The 22,863-nt window shown below is 43.7% G+C and overlaps 3 protein-coding genes across 12 annotated transcripts in view; 2 read left to right on the top strand and 1 right to left on the bottom strand.

The window, feature by feature from the left end:
- LOC309360976 (vomeronasal type-2 receptor 26-like) overlaps positions 1-5,970 on the top strand; it is a 39,464-nt gene extending 33,494 nt beyond the window's left edge. Inside the window, exons 4-7 of the mRNA XM_081895987.1 lie at positions 2-811; positions 3,421-3,648; positions 4,613-4,739; positions 5,013-5,970. Of these exons, the coding sequence (XP_081752113.1) occupies positions 2-811; positions 3,421-3,648; positions 4,613-4,739; positions 5,013-5,911 (2,064 nt within the window). The 3' untranslated portion in view covers positions 5,912-5,970. The remainder of the gene's footprint in view (position 1; positions 812-3,420; positions 3,649-4,612; positions 4,740-5,012) is intronic.
- The window catches only part of LOC309360855 (uncharacterized protein), a 143,993-nt gene that overhangs the window by 92,173 nt on the left and 28,957 nt on the right, over positions 1-22,863 (bottom strand). The gene's annotated exons all lie outside the window — the stretch shown is intronic.
- LOC309360694 (vomeronasal type-2 receptor 26-like) overlaps positions 9,027-22,863 on the top strand; it is a 41,169-nt gene continuing 27,332 nt past the window's right edge. Inside the window, exons 1-6 of the mRNA XM_081895440.1 lie at positions 9,027-9,843; positions 12,202-12,493; positions 12,789-13,592; positions 14,290-14,517; positions 15,537-15,663; positions 15,936-16,970. Of these exons, the coding sequence (XP_081751566.1) occupies positions 9,269-9,843; positions 12,202-12,493; positions 12,789-13,592; positions 14,290-14,517; positions 15,537-15,663; positions 15,936-16,834 (2,925 nt within the window). The 5' untranslated portion in view covers positions 9,027-9,268 and the 3' untranslated portion in view covers positions 16,835-16,970. The remainder of the gene's footprint in view (positions 9,844-12,201; positions 12,494-12,788; positions 13,593-14,289; positions 14,518-15,536; positions 15,664-15,935; positions 16,971-22,863) is intronic.

Here is a 22,863-nt window from a genome sequence, read left to right as displayed (position 1 = left end):
GATCAGTTATGGCTTCACTGCCCAGGTTCTCGAAGGTAAAACCCTGTTCCCTTTTGTCTACCGGATGACTCCCAAAGAGGAAAGTCAGTACCAAGGGATTGTTGAATTGCTCCTGCATTTTGGATGGACGTGGATTGGCCTCTTCACTCCAGACAATGACGATGGAGAAAGATTTGTGAGCGCTGTGAAACCTCTGATGCTCAGCAAAGGGATCTGCATTGCTTTCTCAAAAAGAGTACCAGAAAATGATCTAGATCAATTTATCAGGCCTGGGGAACCTTTTTTCCTATGGAGACAAGTTGGGGTATTTTTTTACTATATAACCAGTGCACTGAGTATCCAAGGACTCGTGGTAATACTTCATTTCTATGAGAAGGAAATAGGGAAAAAAGTCTGGATCACAACAGCTTTGCTAGAAATCAGATTTGGCATTTACCTCCCTCCAGATATGTTCCAGTACCTCCATGGTTCTCTGTCCTTTGAAATTCAGACTGGAATAAGGAGCAGCGAAGGTGACAAATATAAATGGCAGACCGATCTTGAGTATTATTTCAATCAAGCATTTTGGTGTTCATATTCAAAGCATCTGTTGTCCGTGAAAGGCAGGATAAGATGCAGAGAGGAGGAGAACCTGTGGCCATTGCCCCAAGAGGACCGTGAGAGAGCCCTGTCTTATGACAGCTATGGCACTTACATCAATGTTCAGGCTGTGGCTCAGGCCTTGCATGCTTTGCTTTCATCTAGATCCCAGAGGAGGCTGATGGTGGAGGAAGGAGAGCAATGGGGACCCCAAAGGCTACAGCCGTGGCAGGTATTTCCTTCCCCTTTTTGCAACCTGCAGCCGACACTGATGCTGATCTTGACTGGGGATAGACCTGTAAAATAACATAGTTACTATTAGTACTAGTAATAGAAGCATACAGCCCAACATTTCTCTGATGAAAATAGAGACGTCCCATTCCATAACGATAATCACTGGGCAACAATTTTTTACTTTTTGAATGTTGTCTAGATTTCTACAACTGCTTTAGGGTTTTTTTGCACTGCTGAATCAGGAAATGGCATCCGTTTCTCTCCATCAGGTCAGGTTTTTGTGCTATCTTGATTTGAAAAAAAATCAGATCTTGTGACAAAATCGATTACATTTTTGTGGCATTATCGGCTGATTTTTGTCAACACATATCATCCTAAATACGTTTTTAAGAGAAAAAAATGTTTTTCCAACAACATATATTGATTACCTGATAGAAACATCGATTACTGTAAACTGAATGGTGGGCATTGATAAAGGTAAGTACACGTAAATTGCATGTTGCTTCACCATTTTTCAAACTTCAGGGCTTGAACTTCTTGGAACTCCTGGAATGCTCAGCGGCAGGGAGGTCTCTCTTCAGAGTCCAACAGAAGTCAGCCATCATGACTGCGTCCCAGCGACCCTGATACCTGGTCTCCATCTCTTTCATGTCCTGATGGAATCTCTCCCCCTGCTCGTCACTCATTGAACCCAGGTTCTCAGGAAACCGGTCCATATGTGAAAATAGGTAGTCCATCTTGATGCTCATGTTGCAGCCCAGGTTTCTGAAAGCAGTCAGCATGTTGTTGACAAGTTCTGCGTAGTTTCTGGCCTTATTGTTGCCAAGAAAGTTATTCACTACCAGAACAAATGCCTTCCACGCTTCCAGTTCCACTTTGTTCATTGAGTTTCCGAACTCTGGATCTCTGATGAGCTGACGGATCTGAGGACTGTCAAAGATGCCAGCTTTCAACTTCTCCATGGTCAATCCTGGAAAAGCCTGGCACAAGTAAGTGAATCAGTCACCGTCCTTATCCAGAGCCTTGGTGAACTGCTTGATTAAGCCGAGCTTGATGTGCAGCGGTGGGAAGAGTATTCTGTCTCTGTCCACCAGAGGGTCGTTGAAGACGTTCCTTTCTTTGCAAGGCACTAATTCCTCCCGCACAGGCCAGTCCTTCTTCGTGTAATGCTGAGCACGGTCCCTACTATCCCACATGCACAGAAAACATCGGTACTGGTTGCCGTTCTTTAGCAGAACACATTTCAGTGATCGCTTGCTGCTGTCAATGAACAGTCTCCAATCTTTGGGTTCGTACTGTGGCACTCCAAGCTTGAGCAGAAGCTGCGCAATATCTGCACAGTACACCAAGTCCTTCTCTTCCGAGAAAAAACGGAGGTACTCTTGATGCCTGTTGCAGAAGAAGCTGATGCAAGCACTGTCAGAGAGGTTTTTTTCCTTCAGTCTGGATGCCAACAGTTCGGCAGAGTCCTTTGACAAGCTGAGGTCGCGAACTAGATCATTCAACTCCTTTTGGGAAAATGGATGTGGAGCATCATCTTCAAGAACCACTTCTTCTTCATGTCCTTCAACACTGGAGGCATCTTCGTCACTAATGTCAGGAAGTTCTCCGAAGATAGGTACTGGAATTTCATCACAATGAGCTACAGGACGATGTGCTGATTGAAGATCAGGATACTTGAGGCTTCTCCAGTTCTTTCTGTTGATCCCAGTCACATCAACAGCACAGAAGTAGCAGTCAGTGACATGGTTTGTCGGCTCCCTCCAGACCATGGGAATTCCAAAGTTCAGACTCCTCTTGCCATTGGTCCACCCACGAAGAGTCTCGGTGCATGCCTTGCACACCATGTGTGGCGCCCAAGCTTTATCCTGGTCACCAAGTTTAATACCAAAATAACTTTATGCTTTGCCGCACCAATTTATGGAAGATTTCAAGGTTTTATGACTTCAAACTGATCCCTTTTCGACATAATCACCCAGAACTATTGGACCTGAATACTTCTTGTCATTAAAATAATCATTTCCAATCAAAACAATTATTTGACATGGCATCAGATTCGTTCTAAATCAACTGAAAAAACGCAGACAACAAATTTGTTGTTGACCAGTGTTTACTGTTGATATCCAGAGCTTTTTAAAGGCGGAACTCATTGAAACTCAGTTTTGGCACCTCTCAGGTGGGTGCCATAGAAAAATAGCACTCTTTATACCCCACACGTCTTTTTGGGTTGCCTCAGCACTCTGGGCAGCTTCCAACATAAAGAAATTCATACTAAAATAACATAATAAAAATTCCCGATATAGGATTGGACGCCTTGTGGGTTGGATAACTCCACATCTGCCAACATTTCTCCAATGAAAATAGGGACATTCTAAGCAAAGTTGGGAAATTCCAGGATCAAATGAAAAACTGTCTCTAATTCAGGGACATCCCGGGAAAATTGGAGCACTTGCAGGGTCTGTAGTAATAAAAATGGCTGAATAGGAATTCCAGTCTACATGAGATACACGCAGGCCCCAAATCATAAGAGGTTGAAGTGAGTAGGACTGAGATATCCATCTTGGCTTTCAGATTTCTTAACGCTGGTGTTTTCCCCTGCCATTCCAGCTTCACCCTTTCTTAAGAGAAATCCAGTGCCTGAATACTTCCAGAGGCAGACTGTGCTTGGATGAGAACTGGGAGCTACCAGCGGACTTTGATATTGTGAACTGGGTGATGTTTCCCAATATCTCTTATGACCTTGTGAAAATTGGGAATATAAGGAGAGAGACGTCTGCTGGAATAAAGTTCACCATTAACCCAGAAGCCATTGAGTGGCCCAAGAAATTCAATAAGGTAGGGTAAATCACAAAGGGAGAAGGCTAGGAGATGATTACTATGTTTTTCCTTAAACAACCGCTGAAAAATGACCATATCAGGATATCAGGTTGACCAATGGTGTCTTGACCGTCAATAACAGCTGCAACCACCACTCTTTCTTTTCACAGCAGCTGAGATAGGAGGTAAATTTGGGGTGCTCAAAGAAAGGATAGAGCCCAGAGGTCCTCAGAGAAGACACCAGAATCTTCGACAGAAAGGACTACGTAGATAAGAAGAAAAGGGAAAGCCCCTAGTAAAAGTGAACTATTGGGTTTTCATACATGCAGAAGGATGGAAAGTAATTTATTTTAGAAATGATAATTACTGATTTATTGTGGATTTTTTAAATTTATGGAGTAAGCTCACTTGTAGATGTTGCAAATGTTAAACTATTGTATGTGCAGAAATTGAGAAGTGCACGGCTGTTGGTGAAGGATGAGAAGTTAAAAAAAAACCCCTATTGTAATATAAGGTTAATGTTAAGGAATGGCATATGAACTAGAAATAACTAGGGCATTCATCAGCAATAAGAGGAAACCTTGCATGCCTCAAAAACAGAGTGAGGGAAACCAATATTTGGAAAAGTTATATTAAATTTGTCTTAATTAGTGATTGAGAGATTATCCGAATCCTGAACTTTGGGGAAATCACATTTTAGACTCCATTGCCATTTTCTTTGAAGATTTATTAAGCAGGGAAGCAGGTAAATGGAGAAGAGGAATCAGAGTTCTGTGGCGCAAACCTCAGTTGTCCTGAGCGAATTATGAAGAACAAGATATTCTGGTCACCCCAATAGTCAGTGGGGGGTTGAAAGGACCCTGATGAGGGGTCAAAGGCTGCAGCCCAAAGATCCGTTTGAATTCACTCTATGAGGGAGTAACATACACACAAATACTCCTAACTGTTCCTCTTTGTTGCACCTTCTTGTCTTTCTGGTTAGGCCGTGCCTCGTTCCAGGTGTAATGAAAAATGTCGACCTGGATATGCCAAGGTGGTTCTAGAAGGAAAGCCCATTTGCTGCTATGCTTGTGCTCGGTGTGCGGAAGGGACCTTCTCCGCCCAGGAAGGTGGGTGACTCCAAGGGGGAAGGTATTTCTGGAGAGAGTAAACACAGGGCAGTAATCCAGTCTCACACACTTTTTGTGAGAATTCTGCAGACATTGTGGAATGTGGCTCCTTCCTCAACTTCCTTAGTATTAATCACCTTCATTACATCCTGGAAGAGAGTTGAAAGGAATGACCATAAGGAAGAAATCTCTAGGATTTCTTCAAAATGTAATCGAGTTCAGATCATCAGGGATGTAAGTGATGTTGCAGCCACTCTTTTTCCTCTTCCCCAGATGCAGAACATTGCACCAAATGCTCAGAAGATCACCATTCAAACAAGGACAGAGATCAATGTGTCCCCAAGATTACCACCTTCCTGGCTTATGGAGAATATTTAGGAATGTTTTTAGCTTCCGTTGCCCTTTTCTTATCTATAACAGCAGGCACTGTGTTGGGAATCTTCATTAAATACAAGGAAACTCCCATAGTCAAAGCCAACAACCGGGACCTCTCCTACATCCTCCTCGTCTCCCTCCTGCTTTCCTTTCTGCCGTCCTTCCTCTTCATCGGGCGCCCAAGGAAAGAGACCTGCCTTCTCCGACAAACGGCCTTCAGCATCATCTTCTCAGTTGCTGTTTCTTCTGTCTTGGCAAAGACCATCACGGTGGTGCTGGCCTTCCTGGCCACAAAGCCCGGGAACGGGGTGAGGAGATGGCTGGGCAAGAGTCTGGCCAACTCCATTGTCATCTCCTGTTCTGGGGGGCAAGTTCTCATCTGCACCCTCTGGCTGGGCTCTTCTCCCCCATTCCCAGAGTCCGACATGCGCTCCCAGGTGGAAGAGATCATCCTGCAATGCAACGAAGGGTCTGTGGCCATGTTTTACGTTGCCCTCGGCTACCTGGGCTTCTTGGCTGCCACCTGCTTCACGGTGGCTTTCTTAGCCAGGAAGCTGCCTGGCTCCTTCAACGAAGCCAAGCTGATCACCTTCAGCATGCTGGTCTTCTGCAGTGTTTGGGTGTCTTTTGTGCCCACCTACCTGAGCACCAAGGGCAAGTACATGGTGGCCGTGCAGATCTTCTCTATGTTGGCCTCCAGTGCTGGGCTTCTGGGCTGCATCTTCCTTCCCAAGTGTTACATTATTGTGCTGAGGCCTGATCTGAACACAAAGGAGCACCTGACAACCAGAAATTAAGGGGACATCTGATTCTTAAAATAGTCCGTGTTCCTGATGTCCAGAAGTGCATAAAGGAAACACACATACTCATCCATGTTGCTCCTTTTCCACCTCTGAAAGAGATTATGTTTATTCTTAGCCCCGGTTTTATGTAGTCCTGTTCACATGAACCGTAAGATGGGAGGAATGTCCTTGGTTCCTTACTTTGCCAAGGATTACAATGAGTCCTGGTGTACTGCCCTTAGTTTGTAAACTATTATCTTTTAATAATTTTAAAAAGATTTAAAAGGTTTTTGAGTCTGTTTGCTTTGTCATGACTACCTATTAAGCATATCAATTCTAATATTCCACAATACTGTTTGGTTATGCCAGTTCTATGTATTCACTTTTCTATTCTCCATTTCCCACATTTATGCACTATCATTCATAAGCTCACTTCACATCATTTCATTCTCCTAAGCTTTGTAAATCAATAAACTGAGAAATTCATTTAAGACATCTTCCATAGTCTGTTGGTTTAATTTCTGTATTGTGTAAGCTCTGCTCCCTGATCCAACGAGTAGCAACTGATCTTAGCCAAGCCTTGACTGGGATCCAATGAATTTTATTGCACTGGCCAGGGTTAGGGGCGGGCGAGGCAGCCGGGAAGAGAGGGGAGAGGGAACTGCTCACGAGAGTGGCAGGCCGCCTACGCCAATCTGGGCGAGTCATTGTGAAAGGAGGTGGGGCGAGTAGAGCTGGGGAAGGCAATGGGTCACGAAAGGCAGCAGTGGAAAGCGGGGAGAGGCGGGGCGGGATTTAGTGGAGAGTGGTCACGCCCACTAGGCAGGGCAAGGCAGAGCTGGGAGGAGCCTCTGGCTTGACTTATTTCATTATTATTACTAATATTAATTATAATGAAATATTAATTTGCGGGAAGGTATATTATATTATATTTATTATATTATATTATATTATATTATATTATATTATATTATATTATATTATATTATATATTACATTGGGACGCGGGTGGCGCTGTGGGTTATACCACAGAGCCTAGGGCTTCCTGATCAGAAGGTCGGCGGTTTGAATCCCCAAGACGGGGTGAGCTCCCATTGCTCGGTCCCTGCTCCTACCAACCTAGCAGTTCAAAAGCAAGTCAAAGTGCAAGTAGATACATAGGTACCGCTCCAGCGGGAAAGTAAATGGCGTTTCCGTGCGCTGCTCTGGTTCGCCAGAAGCGGCTTAGTCCTGCTGGCCACATGACCCGGAAGCTGTACGCCGGCTCCTTCGGCCAATAAAGCTAGATGAGCGCCGCAACCTCAGAGTTGGCCACAACTGGACCTAATCGTCAGGGGTCCCTTTACCTTTAGCTATCATATTATATTATAGTAATTACATATTACTGTATTTTCCTGTGTAGAACATGCCCCCGTGTATAAGACACCCCCTATTTGGGGGGACTCAATATTAAGAAAATGGGGGATCCCATTTTCCGTGTCTTATACACGGAAAAGTACGATGTATGTATGTTATTTATATTATATTATATTATATTATATTATATTATATTATATTATATTATATTATATTATATTATATTATATTTTATTTATTTAACAACAACAATCTTTATTACGGTCCAGAGACCAACAAAACATTACAAATCAATACAGAGTTCATACAGCCTACCTCCAGGTTAATCAAGCACTTTGTTTGGAATATAGGGCTCATTTGTTCTTTCAACCACCGATAAAAACTTTGCCACTGCCAAAGTTCTAGCTTTTGTCCGGTCTTCCAGTAGGAACCTATAATATATTATATTATATTATTATACAGCGTGATTCATAATGAAGTACACAGTTTCAACACACTATAAAAAATATATAATATATCTCATGTTACCTGTGACAGAATTGTAGGGGAATGTTTAAAGTAGTTTCGAAACAGTCACAGATGTTCTATGTATGCACCGTTTGTCACACAACACACATCGCAATTGCAAATGCCGTTGCACAACAAACTCCGTTTTGCTCAATTCAAGAACACAAAACGTCTTCTCCACTGCAGACGCAGCCATTTCGCCTGACTAGTCACGTGACACGCGCACTATCACCTCCATCACTTTATGAGTACATCTACCTCACGGTTCGCAGCTGTTTTCCGTGTCGGCGCCGGTCTTACAGGATCTGGAAACTGTATATTTCATTTATGAATCACCCTGTATTATATTATTTCGGTGTCCAATCACAGCATTACTAAAGGATTTTTCATTTCAATCAATCAAATCTTTATTACGGTAGTAGACCAGCATCAGTAGGGTGGGGTACAGTCATTTCCAATCTGTAAAACGTAAAGCTAAAATATATTAAAACACAAAGTATACATAAAAGTCTAAAAGAAGCTAAAAGAGGGGTTTCGGAGCATTAAACGGATGTGGAAGAGCATAAAAGGTTAGTATATAAAAGACTATGGCCATCAGTTTCCAGGGCACTCTGATATGAGTGTTCATTAAATCTAGTGTAACAACAACAACCATTTATTTATACCCCACCCATATGGCTTGGTTTCCCCAGCCACTCAGGGTGGCTCCCAATAGAATATTAAAAACACGATAAATACATCAAACATTAAAAACTTCCCTGAACAGAGCTACCTTCAGATGTCTTCTAAAAGTCAGGTACTACCCAATAACAGCCTCTGCCCTCCCCAAAAAACCCTACATTTTAAAAGGGTGTGGATGCCTGGGATACAAGGCTAGGACTTCTTCATCTGGCTGTTGTCCATCCCTGACTGTCCGACCTCTTCTTAAAACCCCCCAATGAATCATAGAATGGGAGACTTGGAAAGGGACCCCAAGGTCCTCTAGTCCAACACTCTGCAGGAATCTCAGCTAAAGAATCCCAACAGGTAGTCATCCAACCTCTGCTTCAAAACGTCCAAGGAAGGAGAGTCCATGGTCGGATCCAGCTCCTTCTTTGGTCCTTGGGAGCAAAGTTCAGGCCAAACTTCCAACTTCCAAACACACCCCTGTCCATCATGTTCTTCTCCAGCTCTGCACCTGCCGCTTGAGCCATTCAAGACTTCGGAAAGTTATTGTGATGAAACTTATTCCACTTGGAATAATCAAAATTATAATGATCTCTTTTCTATTTTCTATTTTCTTTTTGTGTAAAGTATTTATTTCATTAAAGAACAATATGTTTGATTTGTGTATTTCTTAATGAGTAGATAAGGATCGTACAAAAACAATCCATCATTTTGTCCTCTGAGTTTAGACATTTCATCATATTCCACCAGTTTCGTAAGAAGGGATCGGCTAGAATCAAGCATGTTTTTCTCCAGCTCTGCACCTGCCGCTTGAGCCATTCAGGACTCCAGAAAGTTTGTGTGATGAAACTTATTCCACTTGGAATAATCAAAATTATAGTCATCTCATCTTCTGAAAGCTCAGGAGATATTTCTGGAGATTGCATGAGCCTTGGAAAGCAACATGACAATATTAATTGCGCTGTGTCTGGGAAAGAAAAAGTTGGTGCAGAGAATATTCCCTGTGCTGGAGACAGACTGAGTGAAGATGCAGAGTTGGCGAAAGAGGGGTGTGCCTGCCTTGTGCTTCATAGCTCAGAAGATATAGATGAAAACCACCCAGATTGGGAAAGCCCACCCAGGTTGGTCTTGCAAGAGTCTTTGGGTTCTTCTGCTTTGCTTCCTGGGCAGGTAAGAGGAGGAGGAGCCAGAATGAGATCCCTGCTGCTTCTGTTGCAGCTTCTGCTGCTCATGATGCCCTTTGGAGTCTGCGGGAACCACAAGGCGAAATGTCCCTTGAATCTGGTCAGGGATCAAACGGATGCTCGCAATTACTACCGGCCTGGACACTTTCTCATCAGTGGGATCATATCTCCAAAACGCTCATATGAGGAAACTCCATACGTCTTTTCTCAGACACCCTTGGCCAGGAATGAGGGGTATGTAAAATCATATGTGGGTGGGTTTCATGGTCCTCCAGTCCTTGTAATGGTTCCTATTTATCAAGGAAAGAGTGCCTTTCTCAGGGCTGGGGAGCCAAGGCTGTCCTCATGTTGCAGATCTACCCTGCCCTGACCATTGGTCTTGCTGGCTGGGCTGATGGGAGCTGGGGGTCCACTAAAAGTTTCCACCCAACCCTCTCCTATTTCCATGTTCTCTGGGTCTTCCTTAGTGAAACACTCTCCTACCTTTGATTCTGTGTTGCTTTTAGCAGATTGCAAGGATGCCAATCAATCTGGTCAGGAGTCAAAAGGATGCACTGAATTTCCCCACCTGCAGGATGCCATGAAACTCAGGCAATTCAACCTTTGAGCTCTGGAATAATGGAATAATATTGAATAAAACCCTTGAGCCTTGGGAATTGCCTGAGTTTCATGGCATCCTGCAGGTGGGGAAATTCAGTGCAAACTTTTGAACCCTGACCAGATTCATTGGCATTCTTGCATTCTTCGATTATATCCTTATACTGATATAATATTATAAATGACCATCAACAAACTGTCGTTAAAGAATGCTATAGTTTTAAAAATGGATTTTTTAAATCCTACAGATTAACGTTTGGTGGATGGAGAGCAGGAAATATGTGCTTTAATTAAAATGATAAATAAAATAATATGAGTCAGAAGACTTCCTTGTTAGTGGAGTCTAAAATGTGAAAAGGATTTATTCCTTTTCTTCACACACACACACACACACACAACTGGTCTCATTTCTAACTATTGCAACGGTTGACACAGTAGGTACCTGTTTCCTAACCCAGAGGGTGGCATGAAACTCAAGCAATTTCCAAGCAACTGAGATTCATTATTTTATGTTTATTCTATTTGGATCACAGTTCTCTTTATACAACACAACAGGACACCTACATCTCAGAATGAAAAAATCTCTCTTGAAAATGGGTGGATTTCTATGGGAGAAGAGCAGGAATGATATGCTTCAAATAAAATGATTATATAAAATAATAATGAGGGTGAAAGAGGAGAGCGCAAAATATGGTCTGAAGCTCAACATAAAAAAAAACGAAGATCATGGCCACTGGTCCCATCACCTCCTGGCAAATAGAAGGGGAAGAAATGGAGGCAGTGAGAGATTTTACTTTCTTGGGCTCCATGATCACTGCAGATGGTGACAGCAGCCACGAAATTAAAAGACGCCTGCTCCTTGGGAGAAAGGCGATGGCAAATCTAGACAACATCTTAAAAAGTAGAGACATCACCTTACCAACAAAGGTCCGTATAGTTAAAGCCATGGTTTTCCCAGTAGTGATGTATGGAAGTGAGAGCTGGACCATAAAGAAGGCTGATTGCCGAAGAATTGATGCTTTTGAATTATGGTGCTCGAGAAGACTCTTGAGAGTCCCATGGACTGCAAGAAGATCAGACGCATCCATTCTTAAGGAAATCAGCCCTGAGTGCTCACTGGAAGGACAGATCGTGAAGTTGAGGCTCCAGTACTTTGGCCACCTCATGAGAAGAGAAGACTCCCTGGAGAAGACACTGATGCTGGGAAAGATGGAGGGCACAAGGAGAAGGGGGCGACAGAGGACGAGATGGTTGGATAGTGTTTTCGAGGTTACCAGCTTGAGTTTGACCAAACTGCGGGAAGTAGTGGAGGACAGAGGTGCCTGGCGTGCTCTGGTCCATGGGGTCACGAAGAGTCGGACACGACTAAACGACTAAACAACAACAACAAAAAAAATACAGACCAGGGGGTGTCCTCATTGGTGGAGTCACAGATGAAAAACATGTACAAAATTATAGGTTTTACCACACACTCAAACCTGTAAGCCACCAGGCCTCATTTGTAACAAAAAGGGGACTGAGGTATTTGGTGCTTCCCCTCCTTCAATCAAATGGTCTCTTATCTACCTATAGTCTAGCCCCTTGGAAGAAGCCAAAGACCAATGCAGGAAAAGCAGCCCTTGCAGCAACTTCCCAGTATAGCACACATTTTGAGGGGCGCCTTCATTTCTTACTCATAAAACCATGTTAGAAAAGAATCACAGAGTTGCAGAGATGGAAGGAACCCGGAAGAATCTCTCCTGAAGGATCCATGACACATGGTCAACTTCGGAGGGAGTCTGTTCCACTGCTGAACAGCTCTGTGTGCTGTTTGCATCAAAGCTCCTGTCATGGAGCAGAGATCTCCAAATTTTTGTTCTATGCTAGACAGGAAAAGGTTTGATATTAATGTAAAAGGATAAATAAATACTAATCTTTGTAGATCATATAATGTTTCCTCCCTCCCATTAATATGAATATCAGATTCACTCTTTTTAAATAATTCATTTATTGCAGGGAGGCAACTAGGTACTTCTGGCATGTGTTGTCTTTCCTGCTCACCACCCAAGAGATCAACCAGGATCTCAGGCTCTTACCCAACATCACCCTGGGCTACAACATCTATGAGAACCATTTCGATGCAAGGATGACTTCAGACGCCATGCTAGAGCTGCTTGCAGGCAGTGGATGCAATATTCCCAATTATCACTGTGGAGAACAGAATCACCTGCTGGCTGTTCTTGAAGGAGGCAATACTGTCATCTCAAGAGTGATTTCAGCCTTGTCAGGCATCTACAAAATCCCACAGGTAAGTAGTGGGAGAGCATGAAGCACAGAGAATTTCAACTGCGTAAAATTCTACTTTCTCTTTGGATAGGTCAAGCAGGGATATTTTTCAAAATGGGAAAATCCTGAGCTATGGATCCAACATCCCTTTTTCAAAACTGAGCCTTCACCAACTTGACACCTCCAGATGTTTCCGACTAAAACTCCCATCAGCCTCAGCCATCAGAGATTTAGATAGATATCAGGCATTTCAGATAAGTAAATATCTGTTATGCTGAAAGTAAAATAAATTGGTGATCTTTTGCTTTCCTTGCTAGATCAGTTATGGCTTCACTGCCCAGGTTCTCGAAGGTAAAACCCTGTTCCCTTTTGTCTACCGGATGACTCCCAAAGAGGAAAGTCAGTACCAGGGGATTGTTGAATTGCTCCTGTATTTTGGATGGACGTGGATTGGCCTCTGCACTCCAGACAATGACAGTGGAGAAAGATTTGAGAGCGCTGTGAAACCTCTGATGTTCAGCAAAGGGATCTGCATTGCTTTATCAAAAAAAGTACCAGAAAATGATCCAGATCAATTTATGAGGCCTGGGGAACCTTTTTTCCTATGGAGACAAGTTGGGGTCTTTGTTTCCTATATAACCAATGCACTGGTTATCATATTGCTCATGGTAATACACGATACCCATGAGAAGGAAATAGGGGCGAAAGTCTGGATCACAACAGCTTTGTTAGAAATCAGAGCTGGCATTTACTTCCCTCCAAATTTATTCCAGCACCTCCATGGTTCTCTGTCCTTTGCAATTCAGACCAGAATAAGGAGCAGCAAAGGTGACAAATCACAGATCAATCTTCTGGATTATTTGAATCAAGCATTTCAGTGTTCATATTCAAAGCATCAGTTGTCCGTGAAAGGAAGGATAAGATGCAGAGAGGAGGAGAAACTGCAGCTATTGCCCCAAGAGGAGCGTGAGAAAACCCTGTCTTTTGACAGCTATGGCAATTACATCAATGTTCAGGCTGTGGCTCAGGCCTTGCATGCTTCGCTTTCATCTAGATCCCAGAGGAGGCTGATGGTGGAGGAAGGAGAGCAATGGGGACCCCAAAGGCTACAGCCGTGGCAGGTATTTCCTCCCCCTTTTTGCAAACTGCAGTCCACACAGATGCTGATCTTGACTGGGGATAGGCCTGCAAAATATCATAGTTACTATTAGTATTAGTAATAGAAGCATACCGCCCAACATTTCTCTGTTGAAAATAGAGACAGCCCATTCCATAATGACTGCTTATAGCCAGGGCTTTTTTTCAGAGGGGAACTCGCTGGAACTCAGTTTTGACACCTCTCAGGTGGGTGCCATTGCCATTCTCAGAGGGAGGTGTTCATGGTTAGTTCCGGCACCTTCTTTTCTAGAATAGCACTGTTTATACATCTTCTTCAGTTGCCTCAGCACTCTGGGCAGCTCCCAAAATAAAGAAATTCATACTAATATATTAAACATTTAAAAATTCCCGATATAGGATTAGACGGCTTGTGGGTTGGGTAACTACACATCCGCCAACATTTCTCCAACGAAAATAGGGACATTCTAAGGAAAGGTGGGAAATTCTGGGATCAAATGAAAAACTGTCTCTAATTCAGGGACGTCCCTGGAAAATTGGGGCACTTGCAGGGTCTGTAGTAATATAAATGGCTGAATAGGAATTCCAGTCTACATGAGATACACGCAGCCCCAAATCAGAAGAGGTTGAAGTGAGTAGGACTGAGATATCCATCTTGGCTTCCAGGTTTCTCAGTGCTGGTGCTTTCCCCTGTCATTCCAGCTTCACCCTTTCTTGAGAGAAATCCAGTGTCTGAATACTTCCAGAGGCAGACTGTGCTTGGATGAGAACTGGGAGCTGCCAGCGGACTTTGATATTGTGAACTGGGTGATGTTTCCCAATAAGTCTCATGACATTGTGAAAATTGGGAATATAAGGAGAGAGACGTCTGCTGGCATAAAGTTCACCATTAACCCAGAAGCCATTGAGTGGCCCAAGAAATTCAATAAGGTAGGGTAAATCACAAAGGGAGAAGGCTAGGAGATGCTTATTATGCTTTTCCTTGAGCAACTGCTGCAAAATGACTATATCAGGTTGATCAATGATGTCTTGACCGTTCAATAACAGCTGCAACCGCCACTCCTTCTTTCCACAGCAGCTGAGATAGGAGGGAAATTTGGGGTGCTCAAAGAAAGGGTAGGGACCAGAGGTCCTCAGAGAAGACACCATCTATTTCCAAGACAGACTGAGAACTTAAGAATTCTGGACAGAATCTTTAACCGAATGGACTACGTAGATAAGAAGAAAAGGGAAAACACCTATGGAAAAGGGAAAATACCTAGTAAAAGTGAACTATTGGGTTTTTATACATGCAGAAGGATGGAAAGTAATTTATTTTAGAAATTATAATTACTAATTTATTGTGGATTTTTTAATTTGTGGAGTAAGCTCACTTGTAGATGTTGCAAATGTTAAACTATTGTACGTGCAGGAATTGAGAAGTGCACAGCTGTTGGTGAAGCATGGTAAGTCTTTTTTTAAAAAAACCTATTGTAATGTAAGGTTAATGTTAAGGAATGGCATATGAACTAGAAATAACTAGGGAAATAGATCAGCGACAAGAGGAAACCTTGCATGCCTCAAGAACAGAGTGAGGGAAACCAATATTTGGAAAAGTCATATTAAATGTGTCTTAATTAGCGGTTGAGAGATTATCAGAATCCTGAAATTTGGGGAAATCACATTTCAGACTCCATTGCTATTTTCTTTGAAGATTTTTTAAGCAGGGAAGCAGGTAAATGGAGAAGAGGTATCAGAGTTCTGTGGTGCAAACCTCAGTTGTACTGAACGAATTATGAAGAACAAGATATTCTGGTCACCCCAATTGTCAGTGGGGGGTTGAAAGGACCTTGATGAGGGGTCAAAGGCTGCAGTCCAGAGATCCGTTTCAAAACTCTATGAGTGAATTACATACCCACAAATACTCCTAACTGTTCCTCTTTGTTGCACCTTCTTGTCTTCCTGGTTAGGCCGTACCTCATTCCAGGTGTACAGAAAGATGTCGACCTGGATATGCCAAGATGGTTCTGGAAGGAAAGCCCGTTTGCTGCTATGCTTGTGCTGGGTGTGCGGAAGGGACCTTCTCCGCCCAGGAAGGTGGGTGACGCCAAGGGGGAAGGAATTTCTGGAGAGAGTAAACACAGGGCAGAAATCCAGTCTCACCCACTTTTTGTGAGAATTCTGCAGACATTGTGGAATGGAGCTCCTTCTTCAACTTCTTTCGGATAAATCACCTTCATTACATCCTGGAAGAGAGTTGAAAGGAATGATCATAAGGAAGAAATCTCTAGGATTTCTTCAAAACGTAATAGAGCACTGATCATTAGGGATGTAAGTGATGCTGCAGCTACTCTTTTTCTATTCCCCAGATGCAGAACATTGCACCAAATGCTCAGAAGATCACCATTCAAACAAGGACAGAGATCATTGTATCCCCAAGATTATCGTCTTCCTGGCTTATGAAGAATATTTGGGAATGGTGTTAGCTTCTGTTGCCCTCTTCTTATCTATAACAGCAGGCATTGTGTTGGGAATCTTCATTAAATACAAGGACACTCCCATAGTCAAAGCCAACAACCGGGACCTCTCCTACATCCTCCTCGTCTCCCTCCTGCTTTCCTTTCTGTCCTCCTTCCTCTTCATCGGGCGCCCAAGGAAAGAGACCTGCCTTCTCCGACAAACGGCCTTCAGCATCATCTTCTCAGTTGCTGTTTCTTCTGTCTTGGCAAAGACCATCACGGTGGTGCTGGCCTTCCTGGCCACAAAGCCCGGGAACAGGGTGAGGAGATGGCTGGGCAAGAGTCTGGCCAACTCCATTGTCATCTCCTGTTCTGGGGGGCAAGTTCTCATCTGCACCATCTGGCTGGGCTCTTCTCCCCCATTCCCAGAGCCCGACATGCACTCCCAGGTGGAAGAGATCATCCTGCAATGCAACGAAGGGTCTGTGGCCATGTTTTACGTTGCCCTGGGCTACCTGGGCTTCTTGGCTGCCACCTGTTTCACGGTGGCTTTCCTAGCCAGGAAGCTGCCTGGCTCCTTCAACGAAGCCAAGCTGATCACCTTCAGCATGCTGGTCTTCTGCAGTGTTTGGGTGTCTTTTGTGCCCACCTACCTGAGCACCAAGGGCAAGTACATGGTGGCTGTGCAGATCTTCTCTATGTTGGCCTCCAGTGCTGGGCTTCTGGGCTGCATCTTCCTTCCCAAGTGCTACCTTGTTGTGCTGAGGCCTGATCTGAACACAAAGGAGCACCTGACAACCAGAAATTAAGGGAACATCTGATTCTTAAAATAGTCCACGTTTCTGATGTCCAGAAGTGCATAAAGGAAACACAGCTACTCATCCATGTTGCTCCTTCTCCACCTCTGAAAGAGATTATGTTCTTTCTTAGCCCAACTTTTATGTAGTCCTGTTCACATGAACAGGAAGATGGGAGGAAATGTTTTGCTACCTTGCTTTGCGTCCTGGTCTACTGCTCTTAGTTTGTAAACTACTATCTTTTAATAATATTGTGTTTTGGGAACTTATATTTATCTTACAACAAGACAGTCTAGAGGGAGACAGGAGTTGGGTTTTTTAGTCTGTGTGCTTTGCTATTAACCATATCAGTTCTGATATTCAAGAATACTTTCTAGTTATGTCATTGCTAGATATTCGAATACCTGTACTCCATTTTCTACAGGTATGCTGCATCATTCAGAAGTTCACTTCACATCATTTCATTCTCCTAAACTTTGTATATTAATAAATTAAGAAAATCATTTAAATTATCTTCCGTAGTCTGCTGGTTTAATTTTTGTATTGTGTAAGCTCTGCTCCCTGTTCCAAAAAGTAGCAACTGACTTAGCCAAAGTCAAAATGTTTTATTCAGCTTTACGGCCATCATGAAACACACACAACAAAAAAAATCAAATAAAACAGCGGACTCGTACAAACCACAAATAATATAACACAATTCACAACTCACAAGGGCAGATATTAGCCATTCATAAGAAAAGATTAAGATTAAAAATTTTAGGCACTACATTAAAATCAATATCTGATGTCATTATAGAAATTTCTTATAACTATCAATAATCAGCTAACATTCCATTCCGTCTCTTGTACGAGACGACGGCTGTTAGGAATTTAGCAACCTGTAGGGTAATATAAGGATACACATCTTGAAGAACCCAGGCAAGTTGTAGGTCTACTGGTTTGTCAGCCATAGGCTGGATTATGGGGTTTAGTATACTAGCACGGGCTGAACTGTACAAAGGGCAGATAAACATAACATGATGTAGAGGTTCTGGTGTTTTCATTTCACAAGCACACATTGAAGGGACTTGGCCCTTAGTGAATCTATGTCTCAGCACGTTTGTTGGAAAGACATTGAACCTAGCTCTAATGAAGGCATATCGGTGAGACGCGGCCATAATCGATGTTAAGTAGGACGGAGCGCGGTAGATAGGGGTTATGCCGAAATTTAACGGCGAGCAGGCTCCACCACCAGCTACGAAATTTTGGTATAGCTCCGCATCATCCAGCCTTTGATTTATACACCTTTTTGCCACATTTAGATCCAGTTTGAGCAATTTTGTGGGCGAGATCTCATAGGACAGCAATTTGGCATGGATTTTTCCTGACCACGAATTTGTGAAGTCATCACGCCACATGCATTGAATGAGATAGTGGTTCGGGAGTTTATGCCATAGGGATACCCAATAAATCAAAACTCTCCTCCATATAACTAACTCCACTGAGGGGATCTTCATTTCTAAGTGGATAGCCGCATTACTTACGCATGTTGGTAATTTTAGAAGTCGGCGTAAGAATTGGCTTTGAAGTGACTCTAAAGGTGAGAGGTTTGCAAAGGCAGCCCATAAAGGTGCGGCATAGGCCATTGTGGCCATCACTTTAATGCTATACACTTTCAAGGCCGCAGGGATGACTAAGGTCCCCTCAGAGTAGAAGAAACGGAGGAGGGAGTGTGATAGGGCTTTTGTCTTGTTTTGAAGATATTCAACGTGTGCTTTCCACCCTAAATTATATTGAAAATAAATTCCTAAATATTTAAATTTATGTACTTGTTCGATTTTCGTGCCCTCCACCTTAGCCAAGCCTTGACTGGAGTACAATGGATTTTATTGCGTTGTCCAGGATATGACACATTGTGCACTGATGTTGAGTGGATCACCAGATTACGAGTGAGCCAGCAACAAGTTTAGCATTGGAGGGAATCAAGGAGACGATGCCAGATAGTTGTATTCCCTGCCTGACAAACCTTTTAAGAGGAGGCATCTTATGCTCAGTCAGGAAGGAAGAGCGAGAGGCCTCCTCCTCCTCCAACTCAGGTTCCTCCCATTCAGGTCCCCATTTATAGAGCAAAACCAAGATCAGATGGGAAGTGAAAATAATTGGCAGAACAGCCACTGATGAAGCATTTAGAAGAGGTTAATAAGCCAAGATTGCATCCTACTTAAACTTTCAACACTTCAAATTGGTGGAAAGCTCACTAAGCTCTCAGTCTTATAGCAATTCAACCTGTAGAATTCCAATGAATGGTGCAATATAAAATTAATAAATAAAGGTCCTGAGAAACCTGACTAGTTTATGTATGTATATGTCAGGGAACTGCCATCGGAGCCAGAGGGAGAGGGAGGGCTCCAGAGGGGTTCAGGAGAGCGTCCCGGGAGGGAGAGAAGCAGCCCATCTTCTGGGGAAGGAAATCAGCGTAGCACCAGTGGAGAAGGGGGGCAGATGGGGGAATCGGCGAGGCGGCCCCATGACTCCTCGCCGGGGACCAGTGGGGAGAGCACGGGTCCTCCGCTGCCCACACCCTCCTTGCGCAGAAGGCTTCCGCCCAGGGGGAGTAGGCAGAGACTAGGCGTCAAAGAGCTTCTTTGCTGGAAGAAGTTCAAGAAACGCCCACTGACGGATTCTGCCAGCGATTGAGACAGCCATGGGTGAGTGGCTGTCCAGACAGAAAAGGTTCACTCAGGCCACCCAGCCAGGTGTTGCGGCAACTTACGCACAAGCAACCCCTAGAACCATCACAGTATGCAACCACAGCAGCTAGAACATTATATGCACAGAAATGGAAAGAGTTCCCCACCAAGGAGGAATGGCTTATGACACTGGGGGAATATGCTGAAGTGGTGAAATTACCTGCTAAAATGACCATCCAAAATGATGGATTGTTTAAGGAAGAATGGAGACCACGGATATATTATCTGTCAAACCATCATCCATACATGAAGTCAAAGGCAGAGGATTATTGAAATACGACATCGGGGCCTACATAATAAAAGCATATATATTTTAAAACATCTGATAAAAAGGAGTAATAAAAACAAACATCGAGAAAGGAGAGGTGGGGAGTCAAAAAGAAATTATGTATTTATTTTTACAAATTGTATAAGAAGAAAGGTGTTTTGGAATATCTATGGAGACTTTATTAAGGATCCACCCAGATTCTTAGGAAGTTGAGGTAAATTGAGTCTGTTTTATTATTTTAACCCTTTGTATCTTCTGAAGTAAGTTTGTAAACTTTTTTATGATTGTCCTGCCTTATGTTTACGTAAAGGGCTTTGGGAGTTATTGGCCTAACCATGTGGTACGTGGATTTTATGAAACAGATGAAATGAGTAAGTAAGTAAGAAGTAAATATTAATAAATTAATAAATAAATTGATAAAGAATAATAAAGCTGCTAGAATGCTAGCCTGGTGCAACGGGCTTGGCGCCTCAGTTACCGCTCGTGCCGAAATGCCTGCTCTTTCTTATATATATTGCCCCCACCTCACTGAACCACCCTTAAAACCAATGCTAACTAGCCCAGAGTATTCTGTAGGGGACCTGGGTGTGGGGGATAACCAGTGAGCTGGAGTCTCAAGCAGATGTTTTTAAAATAACAATAAAGATTTATTTTAAAACAAGGTAGTTCAATACAAGTGGAGAAACTTAGGTTACTCCAATAATAATACGCTACTTCAATTCATTTTCACAGGTTTCAGCTTTATAGTTTGGTTCCTTTCTAAGGCAGTACTTTCCTTCAGTTAAAGGTAAAGGGACTCCTAACAGTTAAGTCCAGTCGTGGACGACTCTGGGGTTGCGGCGCTCAACTCGCTTTATTGGCCGAGGGAGCCAGCGTTTCTCCGCAGGTCATGTGGCCAGCATGTCTGGGTCATGTGGCCAGCATGACTAAGCCGCTTCTGGAGAACCAAAGCAGTGCACGGAAACATCGTTTACCTTCCCACTGGAGAAGTACCTATTTATCTACTTGCACTTTGACGTGCTTTCAAACTGCTAGGTTGGCAGGAGCATGGACCGAGCAACGAGAGCTCACCCCGTCGCGGGGATTTGAACCGCCGACCTAGGCAAGCCCTAGGCTCTGTGGATTAGACCACAGCACCACCCGCGTCCCTCTTTTCCTTCAGTTACCCACCCCTTTAACAAATCCAGCTCCTGAGGGACTTTCAGTAACAGTCTTAAGGGTTCACCACACACATCCTTCCTTCACTGGGTTTTGGAAGTCTCTTCTTTCCTCAGAAGAGTCTCTCCCCTCCAGACGAGTTTGAGACCTAAGTAGACCTCAGCTCCTACTTCTGTCTCACCCTCAGTCTCCCAGCAAGATCTGGTCCTATTACTCCCGCAGGACACTACACTCAGACACTACACTCAGTCCTTCACTGTACAGTGGAGTGGACCTTTTCTCCAGAACCAGCTCTGCCTCCTCAACACTCTTTGTGTATCAACCTGACTCCTATCCTATCTCCCTACCTAACTCCCAACCTCCTTCCTCAACCAGCTCAACTCAACCAACCACACCACCCTCAACAGCCCAACTCCCTGTCTCCCTCCAACGCCTCTCTTTTTAAACTCTCCTTCCTGGAACCACAGCCAATCAGAGGCTGCCATTCTTTCACCATTTCCTGGCAGGAGATAAAAGTAAAAAATAAATACTTATGGAACCAACTTTTCCGTCACACCTGGCTTCTGCACACCCAATTGTTTACAAGTAGAGAAGTTTCTGCTCAAAGACCAGGAGCAAGTTGGCTCCATGTGCAACAGATGCTCACCTTCTCCCAAACATGTCGAAGAGGAAGGGAGAGTCGAAAGTTCAAAGCAACATTTCTCCCCTCACCAACCCCAGAGAGCTTCCCTCTGTTGGAGAAGCCTTTCAAAGATGGGGTGGAAATTCACTTGAAGTGGCTTTGAAGCCACCAAGGAGCTACTTCCCTTCAGGGAGAGAACCAGAATGGAGCGGCAGGAATCAAGCAGCCCAGACCCACCCAAAGCGGCCAGAGATGGGCTTGGGAAAACCCTCCCCATCGCAGGCTCCACCAGTCTCTGTCTCTAGCAGCCTCCAGGAAACAAGATCCCACCACCAGGTATCCCGTTCACAGTACTGAGGATTCTCAGCATTCTCCATTTATTCCTTCATATTTATTTACTTGTTGAATCTATATACCACCCTATGCCTGGAGGCCTCAGGGCGGTTCAGAGAGCAAAATCAAAATATAAAACCACAATATATATAATCAAAATAAAAAACTACTACCCATTAACAGCCTCTGCCCTCCCCCCACATTTTAAAAGGGCTTAGGATGCCTGGGATTCAAGGCTGGGACTCCTTCATCTGGCTGTTGTCCATCCCTGACTCTCCCACCTCTTCTTAAAACCCCCCAATGAATCATAGAATGGGAGACTTGGAAATGGACCCCAAGGTCCTCTTGTCCAACCCTCTGCAATGCTGGAATCTCAGCTAAAGAATCCCAACAGATAGCCATCCAACCTCTGCTTCAAAACCTCCAAGGAAGGAGAGTCCATGGTCGGATCCAGCTCCTTCTTTGTGGTCTTGAGCAAAGTTCAGGCCAAACTTCCAACTTCCAAACACACCCCTTGACTTCTGTGCACCATGTTTTTCTCCAGCTCTGCACCTGCCGCTTGAGCCATTCAAGACTCCAGAAAGTTATTGTGATGAAACTTATTCCACTTGGAATAATCAAAATTATAGTCATCTCATCTGGTGAAAGCTCAGGAGATATTTCTGTAGATTGCATGAGGCTCGGAAAGCAACACAGCATTACAATATTAATTGTGCTGTGACTGCGAAAGAAAAAGTTGGTGCCGAGAATATTTCCTGTGTTGGAGACAGACTGAGTGAAGATGCAGAGCTGGCAAAAGAGGGGTGTGCCTGCCTTGTGCTTCCTAGCTCTGAAGATATAGATGAAAACCACGCAGATTGGGGAAAGCCCAGGCAGTCTGGTCTTGCAAGAGTCTTTGGGTTCTTCTGCTTTGTCTCCTTGGCAGGTAAGA

The sequence above is a fragment of the Podarcis melisellensis genome (assembly GCF_964234715.1).
Source record: "Podarcis melisellensis genome assembly, chromosome: 18".
In the NCBI taxonomy this organism is placed as follows: domain Eukaryota; kingdom Metazoa; phylum Chordata; class Lepidosauria; order Squamata; family Lacertidae; genus Podarcis; species Podarcis melisellensis.
The sequence above is the reverse complement of the archived record's forward strand: the minus strand, read 5'-3'. Positions and strand labels throughout refer to the sequence as shown.